This window comes from Natator depressus, chromosome 21 (assembly GCF_965152275.1).
Source record: "Natator depressus isolate rNatDep1 chromosome 21, rNatDep2.hap1, whole genome shotgun sequence".
NCBI lineage: Eukaryota > Metazoa > Chordata > Testudines > Cheloniidae > Natator > Natator depressus.
The window spans coordinates 13,134,173-13,148,879 of NC_134254.1; the positions used below are offsets into that span (position 1 = coordinate 13,134,173).

General features: G+C 52.1%; 1 protein-coding gene across 3 annotated transcripts in view; it reads right to left on the reverse strand.

The window, feature by feature from the left end:
* Window positions 1-257: 257 nt before the first annotated feature.
* The window catches only part of SLC6A17 (solute carrier family 6 member 17), a 43,827-nt gene continuing 29,377 nt past the window's right edge, over window positions 258-14,707 (reverse strand). For all 3 annotated transcript variants that reach the window (XM_074936358.1, XM_074936356.1, XM_074936357.1), the window contains exons 7-12: window positions 13,839-14,080; window positions 11,820-12,012; window positions 11,443-11,635; window positions 9,915-10,074; window positions 8,747-8,909; window positions 258-8,160 (exon numbers count right to left, since the gene is read on the reverse strand). In XM_074936358.1, the coding sequence (XP_074792459.1) occupies window positions 7,792-8,160; window positions 8,747-8,909; window positions 9,915-10,074; window positions 11,443-11,635; window positions 11,820-12,012; window positions 13,839-14,080 (1,320 nt within the window). In that variant the 3' untranslated portion in view covers window positions 258-7,791. The remainder of the gene's footprint in view (window positions 8,161-8,746; window positions 8,910-9,914; window positions 10,075-11,442; window positions 11,636-11,819; window positions 12,013-13,838; window positions 14,081-14,707) is intronic.

Sequence of the window (14,707 nt, forward strand, 5' to 3'; positions counted from 1 at the left end):
CACAGGGTGTGCTTTGTAAATACGCCGGCTATGTCCTACGTGAGACGACGAGTTCTGTGCTTTGCCCTGTACAGTAGGGGCTCCTCAGATATGTGCTTTCCAAAGTTTAATCACCACACACAACACACCGCAGCCACTCTAAGGGCTACACCCTACAGCTGGTGCCATCTCACCGTGTGGCACACTGGCCTAAAGGCCTTGCTACTCAGGGTCAGCCCTTGACTCACCAGCAACTAGACCTCTTCCTCACCTCCCTCCCCTGCTTCTTGGCCCTTTTTTCTGCTCCTCTGGGGCCTGACCTAAAGCTCTTGGACGCCAATGGGAGTCTATCCATTGTCTGCACTGGGGATCAGGCCCTTGGTTTCCAAATGCAAAGGATTCTGGGACATACATCGGGCACCATTCAAACATCAGAGTTTGCCACTCCCCAGTACCACGGTGCCTGCTAGGCTCAGGACAGGAAGACCCCATGCTTAGGACTGAGCCAAAGCTCACTGGCGTGAATGGAAAGACTCCCACGGATCCCCAAAGCCTTTGGGTCAGGTCTGTAGGAATATGTCTACGCTGCAAGTCGTGGGGTGTTTGCAGCACAGATAGGCATACCCCTGCTCGCTTTAATCTAGCTGACATGGGTAACAATAGCTGTGTCAACATGGTGGCAGGGGCTAACAACGCAAGTACGCATCCACTCTCCCCAGCGAGCTTGTCTTTGGGCAGCTGGCCCCTGCCAAATCCCAGTCCCCTGTCTTCATTCCTAGGATTACCCACGCTAGCTAATGCTAGCACGGCTATGCCTACCCACCTGCCATGTAGACAGAATCTGCATCAGGTAGCTGGCCTGGTGGGTATTGGGTTTGTAATGGCGCCCCACCTCACCTCATTCCCATAGGCTCTCACTGACTCGGAGCGAACAGAACCAGGAGCTGAGGAGCAGCTGGGGGTGAAGTAGGCAGCCCAGAAAGGTTCCCCCTCCACCAAGGGTCGTGGTGGAGTCTCCATCACTGACCATTTTTAAATCGAGGTGGGGTGTTTTTGTAGACAGTCTGCTCTGGGATTTATTTTGGGGAAGTCCTTCAGTCTGTATGATACAAGACTTCAGACTAGAGGATCACACGGGCTTTCTGGCCTTGCAATCTATCAGCCTATGAGGTGCCCCTTGCGGCTGCCCCCTTCGCCCAAGGACACCCCTGGCCAGGAAGCTTCCCCTCTAGGCAGAATGCAAGGCAGGGGATGCAGAGAGAACATCTGCAATAATAAACTCCACAAGATAGTGCGATTTGGCTCCCGTCGAAATGACCTGAGCAAAACACGAGCAGGCAGGGACTGTGGGATCAGCTGAGTGCAATGCTGAGTCACCAGGTCCTTTATAGGTAACGGCGCAGGGGGACGGCATCACCCAGGAATACTGCACAAGGCCAGTAGGGAGAGATGTGGAGACTTGCTCTCCCTGTTCTTGCGGTGGCAGGAATGGCATCCAGTCTGTATCGTTCCCAGAGGAACTACACCACCTATTCAGCCACTCCCAGGTCCTGACAAAGATGATGATGATCTACAGTACATTACTAAAAGCACTGTGCGTAGGAATGTATTGCCGGAAACCATTACCTACCCCACTCATCGCCACCGGGACAGAAATACCATTTCGCAGAGGGGCTGGGCTGCCCACTCAGTCCTGCCAAGGGTTTAGCAGCGAAAGGCAAAAGCAGGGGTCTGTTCAGGGGACACTTAGATGAGTCAGACGCAAGCCCCTAAAATCCCAGATCTGGATTCTGAACATCTCCAAAGTTCAGATCTAGAGTTTTGTAAAGAACTGGACCATGTACTAAACCAGGACTGGGATTTTGACCTCCCCTCTCACCCAAGGTTGGAAGTGTTTAGATCTGGGGGTTATTTCATCCCCATTAAAAAGATGGGGTGTGGTGGGGCGGCTGCCCCACACAGGCAGCAGAAGGGTTACGGCAGCCTTGGCGAGGCTGCGCAGAAGCCAGCCAATCAGGAAAGGGTTTATTGGGAGAGCCAATCAGGAGAAGGCTTGCTGGAGCAGTCCATCTATAAAGGGCTGCTCCGCAGAGCAAGGGGCAGTCTCTTCCTGGAGGGCAAAGGGGAAGGACTGTCCAGGGCAGGGTTACAAAAGTGCTGGTAGCTCCCAGGCAGGCTGGGCAAGTCAGCCAGGCCTTAGAAAGTCAGTTCTTCCTTAGAGGCTGTTGTGCTTGTTGAAGTTGTATCCTGTGCTAGTGTGAGCCAGCCTCCCCGCAGCAGATGGGTGCGGTGCCAGCTAAGTGTCCCCTCGAGGCTAGGTGGGGACACTTTCTGAGAAAGGGGTTCTGAGAACCCCTTATTGCTCCCTGATCCTCACTGACCCCATCCCGCACCACTAATTCCACAGGGTTGCAACCTATCACATTTTTGCAATCAGGAAAAAAAAAAAGTGCACCCTGTCATAATATTGATCATTGGCCATAAAACCCTGCAGCTGATCAGCTTTAACCCTTCCCAGGCCAGGGAGAGAGCAAGATCTGGGAACACTCCCTAGGCCACGTTTGCTGCTAGAAACAGACTAAAGTTGGTTGTTAATACAAACTGAAGAGTGGCTGGATTACAGAAAAGTCGTAACGTAACACACACGTAGCATCTATTAACCATAACACACACACACACACACAGTGACGGCATATAGCACCTCACACTTAAACCCCGCCCCGAACCTAATATCTAGCAAATGCCACAAGCAACACTGTGTTTCCACAGAAAAAAAATGAAGGCAGCTCCCCCTGGTGGCTCCCCCCTGTGGGCAGTGTGGCAGGGGCAGTTGCCAATCACACACTAGAATAAGAAATTATAAATATCTCAAATATACAATGAAAATAGATCTGTACAGAACAGAGAATGAAAATAGCCCACGGGTCACTTTGGAACATGTTCGTCATTAAACAGAATTTACACCAACATTTACAGAGTAAATATACAAGAGAAATAGAATCTATAGATTATTATGTATATATGTATATAGGTGACGGTTGTTCTTTGCCTTTCTACCACCGCTGCTGACACACCACAAGAAGAGGAAGGGGGACTAAGTGGACTGGTTGCTGGCTCGAAAGTGTAACTCAGCAGTTGGCGGGTGAGATCTCTAGCTGGCATAAGTCAGCATTGTTTCATTGAAGCGGCTGGAATGATGTGATTTTATACCAGCTGGGGATCTGGCCCCATTGACTCCAAATGGAACCACAGCTGATTGACATCAGCTGGGGATTGCTTGGGGGCGAACTGACTCTGATGGAGCGACGACTGATTTACACCAGCTGGGGCTCTGGCCCTTAACTCCAACGGCATGACACCGATTTACACCAACTGGGGATCTGGCCCCATTGACTCCAATGGAACGACACCGATTTGCACCAGCTGGTAGCCTTGCCTGGTGGCTCTACCGACACAGACTGGGAAGGCTACACTGGGTATAATGCTTGTGCTCTTTGCTTGGGATCCTGGGGCCCACGGGGAGTGAAAAGACCTGGAGGGGGAGAAACAGAGGGAGTTTGGAAGGACCCGCCCCCAATGGGCACATTATTCCATGACTGAGCACGAGGCAGTGCCTTGGACCTTTCTCTAAAGCAGCTGGTGCTGGGCCCTGGGGGAGATGGACCCTGGTCTGATGAGGTGAGGCCATCCCTGTGTTCCTATGCACTGTGGGGAGGACAGAGAGAAAGACACAGAGGGATGGAGAGAGGGAGGAGTGGCTTTGATTCTGAGGGCACATGGCCAGCTGTCCCAGCAGAAGCCCTCTACAAAGCTCCCCAGGTGACAGGGACTCCGAGCTGCAAGCAGAACGGGCTTGGTTCTGATGCCTTTGACATCCTGCTCTCCCCAAACTGCCTCTGACCTGCACTGCTGTTCCACCTGCTGCTCTCCACACCCTGCGGAGTGGGGTCAGGTGGCAGGTTTGCAATTCCAGGCTGAGGCACTGCTCAGCTGAGCTATTCAAATGCCAGGCCTGATTCTCCCCTCAGTGCAAATCAGGGGTAACTCTATGGAAATCCATGAAGAGACACCACTTTAAATGAGAGCAGAAAAAAGGGGGGTCCCGGTCGCAGCTGGTGCAAATCATTGAAGTCAAAATGAGATTTCCACCAGCAGAGTATCTGGCCCTGTGTTTCTCCCATGAAGTTTGGAAAAGAGCCAATTCCTAACCCTTCTGATTCCCACTTGGGTTTAAATTCTCTCTCATCTGAGGTGGAAATTTCTTAGGGATGCTGGTGTCTACCAAGCGGCTAATGGACACAGGGAACTGGATCCTTCTAGGGCCATCCTGCAGCTGTTCCATCCCCATCTCAAAGCAAGTGCACCAGCCAGGCAAAACCAGCCTCAGGTGCAAAGAACTCAACTCTGCACAGGGCACATTTGTCACTTTCACTCTGCTCCGAAGGTTAGCGGGGCCCACGTGGCGACTCCTAATGCATCGCCCAAGGAGACAAAGTGAATAGGGAGAAAGAGTCTTCGCAATGACGGCCCATGGCACAAAAGCCAGAGGAAGGGACACGAGCCTTTGCGGCTTGTGGGAACCCAGTGGGTCCAACTGAACAGAAGTGAAATGGTGTTTGGGACACATTGGATGCAAACGGGCGGGGGTGGGCCTGATTTGCATCTCACGCTGTCTGTCTAGCTGCAGTGCGTATACCCCACTAGTGTAGTAGCTGAGCCCGTCACAATCTTTTGTGTGTGTGTTGATCCTCAACCCCCGGCGAGGCAGAGCCGTGCTGTCACCGCGGGAGAACTGAGGCACAGGGAGACAAAGGCCCAGATCCTGAAAGGTATTTCGGTTGATTGCAATGGGAGTTGGGGGCCCAAATACCTTCCAGGATCGGGGCCTGAGGGACTTGCCTAAGGTCCCACAAGACGTCTGTGGCAGCGCAAGGAATGAAGGTCTGTCTCCCATATCGTAGGCTAACATCCTAACCCAGAGGCAGCGGAAGATCGCTTTGAATGGGGGTGGAGGGGTCGGAGGGGGGGCCAGTGAGCATGCAAAGCCGGTGTAACTTACCCCCCCGGGGCAAGCTCTCCAGCTGGTGTAAACTGGAGTAACAGTGGAGCTACACTACTTTACACCACCTGGATTTGGCTCGTTGGACCCAATTCTGATCTCATCTACACCAGTGCAGATCAGGAGTGTCTCCACTGGCATCAATGGAGTTACACCAGGGTAAAAGCACCGTCGGATCTGAATCGGGCCTGCCTGGCATTCTGTGCGGACGTGAGCGGGTGCAGCTTCCGTTGAAAGCAATTGAAGCTGTACCCACGTAAGCTTGAATGCGACCCCAGCATATCAGGAGAGGGTTGAGAGCATAAAATAAAGTTGTTCTACTTCATCGTGGACCCGCTGGCTAGTTGTCTCTCCAGCTACGCGTCGTTCCGCCCCAGGGTACGTACGTCCCCCCAGCTGACCACCACACTGGTGCACGAAATTATGGCCACACTGTATCTAACCCAGAAGATCGCAAGGGAGAGGTACCCCTTGCCTGTGGTTGCTGAGTCACGTGACCTTACCTTGGAAAAGCCCCACGGGTGGCCTAGGGGAGAAGGCCCGATTTTTAGCACAGGGATAGGGAATCGGGTGTCATCGGTTCGATTCCCAGCAGTGCCACTGCTTCACATGGTAACCAAGGCCCAGTATGTGCCTCAGTTTCCTCACCTGTAAAATGGCTACTCCGGGGCTCAATTAATGTCCTTGAAGTGCTTCCAGACCCTTGGATGACAGGTGCAATAGAAGGGCCAAGGGTTATTATTTAAAGGCTCACAGGTTGCATGAGGGAAGTCTCAAAAGAGATGGACCTATGGGTGGAAACAGTGCTAATGGAAACGAACGAAGCAGCAAAAAGCTCCAGGGCTTTTCACCCGTCCTTCAGTCTTCCCATGTTTACCCAAGAGGGGATTGGCTCTCAGCAGAGGGGAAAGCAAAGGATGAGAGGGGAGAAGGTCTCCCAGCCCTTGCAAGGACAAGGGGAGATCAGCCTGGCCTATGCGCTGGCATGAAATACCATCGAGCTGGCACTAAGTACAACAGGCATAAGGAAGGGCAGGTTAAAAATGGACTAAGGTCTTTAAGATCTCAGTGAACTGGTTGGATGCCAGCAGTTTGCGAGCTGATGAGACAGCAGCTTCCCCTGTCCCAGAGGGAAACTGGAAACAGGATCAATAAAACTCGCTGCCCCATTGAGACCCACAAATGGATGTGGGTAATGACTCTCTCTGCTCCCAAGGAGACCCTGCCCATCAGGAGAGGCCCTCCCTGCCCCCAGATAGATCCTAACCTCCCTCAGATGGATGGGAGAGACCCACAATTACTGCCCCTATCCAAGCCCTAAGTCTCACGGATGGGTGTGACAGACAGGGGCTCGCCACCAGAAATGCCAAGACCTGGCACTAACCTACAGGAGACTCCGTAACACAGAGTGCACAGCTCAGCCGCTGCAAACTCGGCACAGAGCCTCTGAGCCAACTACACCCCTGCTGGAGGCCACTGACATCTACGGAGATACACCGGGGAGGAATTTGGAGCCTTGCTTGTAGATGCATGGAAGAAACACACACAGTCAGCTTCCGTTACACCCAGATGACACCACTCTAAATAAGGGCGGAAATTAGATCATGGAGGTCTATTTCCTCCAAAAGCTAGCCCAAGATTATAATCAGAATCCAATAACCCCTGCTTCCCTCTACTCATCTCTGTATCTAGGAGGGCTAGGGTAAACCATTCACCAGGCCAGGGGGTTTCTTTCACACAGTGCATTGAAAATGAAAATCCTGGGGCTGGAGCTTGCTCACAGTTACCCAGCTGCAAATCAGGAACGACTCCAGGGGTCACTCCTGATCTACATCCGTGTAACCCTGCTCAAATTCTGGCCTATGGGCATGGCACATGCTCACACACCTGAAATCGTGGTTGCACCGGAGGTCCGGTACCACTTTGGATGGAGTAACACTGTATAATAAGTGGGTGTGCTCATTGCAGCTCAGTTTAGAATGAGATCCCGCCCCGCCCCGACTCATGGGCATATTCCCCATGTGCATCGAACCAACATCTATAGAAACACAACAGACACCAAAGGGTCAGCTCCTCGCTGCCGCTCACTGTAAAGCATTGTCCACTAAAGATGCGTCTCCGCTGGGTAAGAAATGTCCACTAAAGCTGAGCTCTTTGCGTGTCTCCAGAGCTACAAAACCAAAGGACGTGCCACATTCACCACCCCAGTGGACACCCCATCAGGAGATGGCTATCCATCGGGCTATGAACATGGGTGGTCCAATGTGATCAGTGGAGTAAGAGCCATCTCTTCTCCTAACTAGAGGAAAACAAGAGGAGGGGGAATAACTCCAGGTTATAAGAGGAAACGTCTTTGGCTGTCACCTCATTTTGTATCCCTTCTCTGAACTCCTGATGCTTGGAAACCAGGAGATGCTTGGTTTGGTCTCCAATTTTCTCTGTCTGGAACCACACTGATCAAATTTATTGCAGTGTCTTGTTTCTTGTTTTGGTTTTTGTTTTTGTTTTTCACAAGGGCAGCTGACAAGGGGTTCTGCCTTTTTGACTGGAGATTGCCGAGAGGGAAATCCGACGCCCTCCCACAATCCCTTCTTCCCAACCTTGCCAGGGAAATGGCTGCTTACTTGCTAACATTCTAGGAAGAGTTTCTTCTTTTTTTCTTTTTGCTCCACAAACGGACACGATCCATTCCCCAGTTGCCTCCTTTCCTAGGCGCTAGGGGTGGGGGTGGGCCGAGGGCTGGTGGGTGGCCATCACAGTTCAGATTCAGGGGTGCTGGCCAAGTGGTACCCACTCCCATAGCGTCCGTTGGGTGCACTGCTCATCTCCATTGGGGAAGCGTTTCCCGGGCCCAGGTAGGAACGGTGCGTGGGCATCGGGGACGGGGTCTCGCTGGGCACTTTGCTCAAGATGAAGCGAGTCTCGTCATTGTCCTCCAGGTTGGAGATGTCCTTCATCATCCGGCCCTTCTTGTAGGTGACGGAGAGGGCGTTGGAGCCATCGGACACCAGGTGGAACTGACGGAGGATGAAGACCACGGGCAGTGGGAGGGTGGCCAGGATGATGAGAGAGATGAGGATGGCTACAGCCCACACTGGGTAATAGAGCAACTTCTCCGCAGCCTGGAAGAGAAATGGGCAGCATCACTACAGTGGACATGAGTGGAGGCATAGAGGCACATAGGCAGATGACAGGAAGTTATCACTATGAAGTTAAGTCAGGCTCATAGAGGTCTTGGTCCTCCAGGTCCTAGAGAGGACCAGGACATGGTGTCTCGGGGAACTTAATAAAGGGAGGCAGGAGGCCACTGTCTAGCTCTCTGCCGATTCACCTGATGTCTGAGGGAAGGGGGTACAGAGAGATCCATCTACTGTAGGTGTGTTTATCACAAAGGAAAACTTTCCCAGAGTCTGGTTGTCCCTCATCCATCGTCTCCTGCCAACTGTGTGGTCTACACACGAAGGAAAGGGCAGTTCAGAGCTTCAGGGACGGAGGTGGAGGTAGCCAAGAAGTCAATTCCAAACACAGTGGAAGCGGAGAATTCCCAACTGCTAACCTGGAACCAAACCGTCACTCAGTGTTTACCCAGGCATTATGCAGGCAGACTTCCCACGAGGAAGGTGAGGACCAAGTGCAAACTGAGTAAGGGCCTCAGGGTTGGAACTGTGGAGGAGGGGACTCACTAAGCGCTGGCGTTCCTGTACTCACCTCCTCTCTGATCCAAGCACTGTAGCCCGGTGGGTTGACTCCGAGCTGGATGATGCTGGCTGTCATTAGCACAGCCATGCAGAGGGGAGAGATGTACTTCCAGGTGTAGAAGTAGAAGATGTACGGCCGGAAGCCCAGCATTTCTGTCAGTTCCTGCATGAATCTGGAGAGAAGGGAGAGGAAACCCAAATGGATGGAGCACAAGAGTCCTGTCTTCTCCTTTCCCACCACTTCAGGTGGAAAACTCCTACCCAGTAACCTCCTCGGTGAACTAAGCATTGGGTGACCCTAGAAAAGGTCAGAAGTCAGCGGTCAGCTTAGGTCCAGAGATCCAAAAGCTTTCTTAGCTTTTTGAAGCTCTTGAGGCTGCAGAGCTGGCCTGGGAAAAGTCCACACAAGGGACTCCTGGCCAGTCCCCAGTCGCTCCCAGGAACAGCCACCTTGGGACTGCAGCATTCCTGATTCCAGACCCCCCTCGAATCCTCAAGCGAAGGGAAACGAAAAGCAATGAAGACAAGTGGAACCAAACATTTCAGACAGGGTTTGGTTCCAGGGCGGGGATTACGTTTTCCCAATTATTTTAGCCGTCGGTACACTTAGACCAAGTTCTAGATCCCCTCTTTATATCCGGGTGAAATGCTATGGCTTGCCTTATGTGCAGGAGGTCAGAGTCCATGATCATAATGGCCCCTTTCTGGCCTATGGGCCAGATTCTCAGTTGCCCTATGCCTTATGTAGTGTTGTACACCAAACTGCAGTGGGTACAATGCACGACCATCCCAATCTGTACTTCTTTTGCATGGGTGAAGATGACTCCACCAATTGCAGGACCAGGTTGAATCTGGCCCTATGAGCTAGTGACTATCTGTCGACCCCTCCAGGGTTACAACTCCTTGACGGGACCTCTACAAATGCCTTCAGGACTAGCCCATGCTCTGGTCCTAGCCCTGGAATTTGAGAGGGGGGTGGGAAATGTTGATCCCTGCCTCAAGCTTCGCCTATCATTGCTCCTAACCTTGAGGTGCCACCTTGGGACAGAGATGGGTGGCTTGGAACTAACCCCTGTGCCGTTACATATTTGGAGAAAGTGGTTAAAGGAGAAAGCTTAGGAATCCAGCCAGGCTAATAGAGGCAGCGGTGAGATTATTGCCGTTGCGTGAGTTCTTACTTCTTGGTGCCATAAATCCAGGCCACGGCAATGTTCTCCAGGATCACCACGACCATGAGCGGCAGCGTGGCGGAGTAATCGTCAAACATGGTGACGAAGTAATTCCCCGAGTGCTGCACGAAGATCAAGCCTATCAGGAAGGCGAAGATGCAACAGCCAACTGCAAAGAGCACATGGTCACCGTCAGCATAGCTCCTCCAGGGGAACGCAGAACTCAGGGAGGGGGAACAACGGGATTCTAACAACTCCCCCAGGCTAAATTCATGCAGCCTCAAACCTGCTGATGGAATAGTAAATAATAACAACAAGCATTACTTAGCATTGGTGAGTCTGGCAACCACCTGTGACTGGCCACAAACCCATGCTAATGCACCGGTCTCTACTCTTGCCTTGTCCTCCCATGGTTTGCCTCTTTTGTCACCTGGGCCCCTGTCCTGCAAAGTCTTATGCACATGCTTAACTTTCAGCTCTGAGACCAGTCCCATTGCAATCAGTTGCAGGAGGAGGAAGGATGGTTCTGTGGTTCTCAGATAAAGATAGGAAGTTGATTATTATTATAATGATTTGCATTACAGCAGCACGTAGGAGCTCCAGCCATGATCAAGGTCCCCTTGTGCGAGGCACTCCACATACATATTGTTAGACAGCCCTGCCCTGAAGAATTTCTCAAAGACAAAGGGCAGAAGGGAAACTGAGGCACAGAGCAGTGACATGACTTGCCCAAGTGGCAAGAGCTAGTCAGTGGCAGAGCCAGGAATAGAACCCAGGTCTCCTATGCCCAGTCTAGTGCCCTCCCCACAATTCATCTCCCTGTGCTTTGGGATTGCTAGGAACAGCAGGTGCTGTGTTAATATTAAATCATTAAATGCACTGAGGAGAGCTAGGGATGAAGGTGTATGTGACTTTGGTAGAAGGCACAGTGCCTGTGTCCAAAACACTCCGAAATGCTGAGGCCACTAAAGGTGCAGATCTAGATCTGTAACACCTCCAAAGTTTTGTGTCTGCAATTTCGGGTTCAGGCCCATCTCTGGTTATGACGTCACGCTTCAATGTTGTTTTGCAGTCATGGAGCCACAGCCTGGCCCTCCCAAGAGCAGAGGGAAGCAGGGTTCTTCCCACCTTCCATCATCTTTCCAACCCGCTCCCAACAACTGAACAGCCAATCCAGTGCCTAGGTAACCCTGGGCCTCACTAGATCCAGAGTTCCCTTCCTCCCCTCACCTCCCTCCCACATTCAGCCCCCTCCGCAACCAGGTTTTGCTCAGGATCCCTCTGGGAGCAAGCTGTGCTCCCTTGGGCCCTTCCTATAATGCAGACAGAGAGCTGAGGTACCTGTGCTCCTAGGACATCCTAAGGTTCAGCCCTGCTGGTGGAGAACCTGCGTCGAGCCTCCTGTGTGAGATCCGACCGGGCCTCACAAGCCAGCCGACGCTGCAGTCTCCAACCCACCTTCTCAAGTCACCATGCCCACCCCAAGGAAACGGAGAACCCCCTGTCCCCAAGGCAGAGTAGCCGGAAAGAACCTCACCTGTGAAAACTTCCTTCCGCACCTTGAAGGTGTCAATGATAGGGGTGGTGATACCTGCCATGGTCCCAATCATGCTGCCAAGCCCCAGGTTTATCAGCATCAGGAAGAACATCACAGACCAGAAAGGAGAAGCTGGGAAATGGGTCATGGCTTCGGTGAAGGCGATGAAGGCCAGGCCAGTTCCCTGCACTGACTGCATGGGTGGGAGAAGAGGGACAGCTGTGTCAGACTTGGGAGAGAAATATACTGGGGACATGTGCATAAAAACAGACATGCCTCTGCAAGCCCAACAGCCACACCTACACCTGACCCCCCACCCCCAACCCCCTGAGCTACCCCTGGCTCTGAAACGAATGCAAAGGACTGTCCCCAGGCACCTTGTTGAGCTCATCCTCTAGCAGGCAGGCATCCAAGCCCAGCTCCTTGAAGTGATTCTCCTTCACTGTCATGATCACTTGGTACATCTCGCTGTAGTCCTTGGCCGTGAGATGGGAGAAGTTCACGTGGGGCGGGATGAGGTCGTGGCTCAGGACGTGGCTATTCAGGTATCCCAGGATCTTCTCAGTGTTCCTATGGGGAGCAAAGCCAGAGTCACCAAGGGAGCCCCCACCCGGCAATGGAGACGAGGTGGGATGTGATCGCCCCCTATGGGCCAAGCAGGGCACTGCGTGTGGAGGCGGGACACTGGGAGCAAGGGGGGGCATCATCTGCAACATTCCCCCACAATGTAGGTGCACTGGGAGGCAACCCTGCCATCAAATGCACTGAGGGTGGTACACTCCCTGTCCTCCTGCAGCCGGTGCTAGCCTCCGGCTCTGCAGCACTCGCCGTGAGTACAGGGAGAAAAGCTATCTTGGCTACCAACTGTAGACCACAAAAAGAAAAGGAGGACTTGTAGCACCTTAGAGACTAACATATTTCTTTGAGCATAAGCTTTCGTGGGCTACAGCTCACTTCATCGGATGCATTCAGTGGAAAATACAGTGGGGAGATTTTATATACACAGAGACCATGAAACAATGGGTGTTACCATACAGGCTGTAACGAGAGCGATCAGGTAAGGTGAGCTATTCCCAGCAGGAGAGAAAAAAACATTTTGTTGTGATAATCAAGGTGGGCCATGTCCAGCAGTTGACAAGAATGTGTGAGGAACAGTAGGGGGAGAAATAAACAAGGGGAAATAGTTTTACTTTGTGTAATGACCCGTCCACTCCCAGGCTTTATTCAAGCCAAAGTTAATTGTATCCAGTTTGCAAATTAATTCCAATTCAGCAGTCTCTCGTTGGAGTCTGTTTTTGAAGTTTTTTTGTTGAAGAATTGCCACGTTTAGGTCTGTAATCGAGTGACCAGAGAGATTGAAGTGTTCTCCAACTGGGTTTTGAATGTTATAATTATTGACGTCTGATTTGTGTCCATTTATTCTTTTATGTAGAGACTGTCCAGTTTGGCCAATGTACACGGCAGAGGAGCATTACATGCATCCGATGAAGTGAGCTGTAGCTCACGAAAGGTTACGCTCAGATAAATTGGTTAGTCTCTAAGAACTCCTGTTCTTTCTGCAGATACAGACTGACACGGCTGCTACTCTGAAACTGTAGACCATGCCCTCTCCCCCACCCAGTGAGGGGCTGTAATCCCAGCCCCATCTCCAAGACTCCAGCTCTGGGATCCACAAGAGTCAGACCAGCCTGTGCAGCAGTCCCCAGATGCCAGCACTGGTCCAGCGCTTGCCCCTCAGGTGCTCATCCAGAGATCCAAAAGCGCTGTGCACATTTTAGAAACTCGGTATTGAGCTCGCTTCACCCCGCGCTGAAAAGCAGCCACTTCTGTGGTCGAGCGCGGCAGCTCTTTAACATCACATAACTACGCACTAGTTGAGGACAGGACGTGAAAGAGAATCCCGTCTCCAGCTGAAATTGGAGGAGGAATTTAGAATGTAATTAGTCACGTTGGATTTGCCCATGACAGCCAGGTCAATACCTCAGCTTTAAGCTTGGATTTCCAGCGGGACCTAAGGTCTTATTAGAAGCCGGTGGGAGATGGGCACTTAGGTCATGACTCAGAGAGAAAGAGCACCCCGCAGTGTGTCACCAGCAATACCCTAGACCAGGTTTCATTTATCCCTGTAACAATCTTTTCATCCCCATTGGGTCATGAGTGGAGACAGAACTGGGAGCTCCTGGACCTAAAAGCATGAGCTTTTAATGCATGCGCTAAAGGAATAGGGCCCAGATCCTCAGTGGCATTTAGGCACCTAACTCCCATTGAAATCAACCGTTGAGGACCTGGGCCTAGAAGATACTGAATATGCATCCCCATTTGTGGGGGTTCACCCCCTGGGCAGGAGACCAAGGTCAGGAGAAGGGCCCTGGGAAGTGAGAGAAATCCACACGTACTCCACCACACATTTCTCATTCATGATGTTGGCCTTGAACCCCAGCACGGCGAAGACCACCAGGGTGGCCAACACGGAGGTGAAGAAGTTGATGAAGGAGACGAGGGTGGCATCGAAGTGGCAGTTATTGTCCTGCTTGTTGTAGCTGGAGAAAGCGATGACACCTCCAAAGCCCAGGCCCAAGGCGAAGAAGACCTGAGTGGCCGCCTCTCGCCACACCTGGGGGTCCAGCATCTTGTCAAGCTGGGAGGGGAGAGAAAGGAGGCGGAGCCTTGTGAGTCGCCCCGTCTCCCTGTTCATTCAGCCTGGCGGGTCCAGGGAAACCCAGCACACCCATCACCGGCACCAAGCCAGTGACGTCCCTTATGATAATGGAGGCTCTATATGTAGAACCTTGGGCTCCATGGGCTAGCCGGGGCCATGGGCTCATACCCACTGCACCTTGGACTACACTTGACCAGGGTTTTCGCATATGCATATGGACTTGGAGAAGCAAAGAATATAATTCCCTCCCAAACAAACACCCCTTCTAACGAGAGTAATGAGTCCATCGTGTTTATGTAGCCTATTCCACCCGCAGATCTCTAAGAGTTAGGGGTCACCATCTCTAATTTACAGATGGGGAAACTGAGGCACTGAGAAGGGGGAATCGCCACACAGTGACACAGCTGGGAATAAGACCCCAGCTTGCTTGATGCCCGAGCCTGTCTGTGCTCCAACCATTAGACCCGAGTGCTTTTCATGGATTTCAAAGCCCCTTCAAAGCAAGTGTGGTTAGCTTCCTTTCAGAGATGGGGAAGCAACTGGCCTAGGATCACACATTGAGTCCGCAGAGCTGGGAAGAGCACCCAGATCTCCTGACGTTCACTC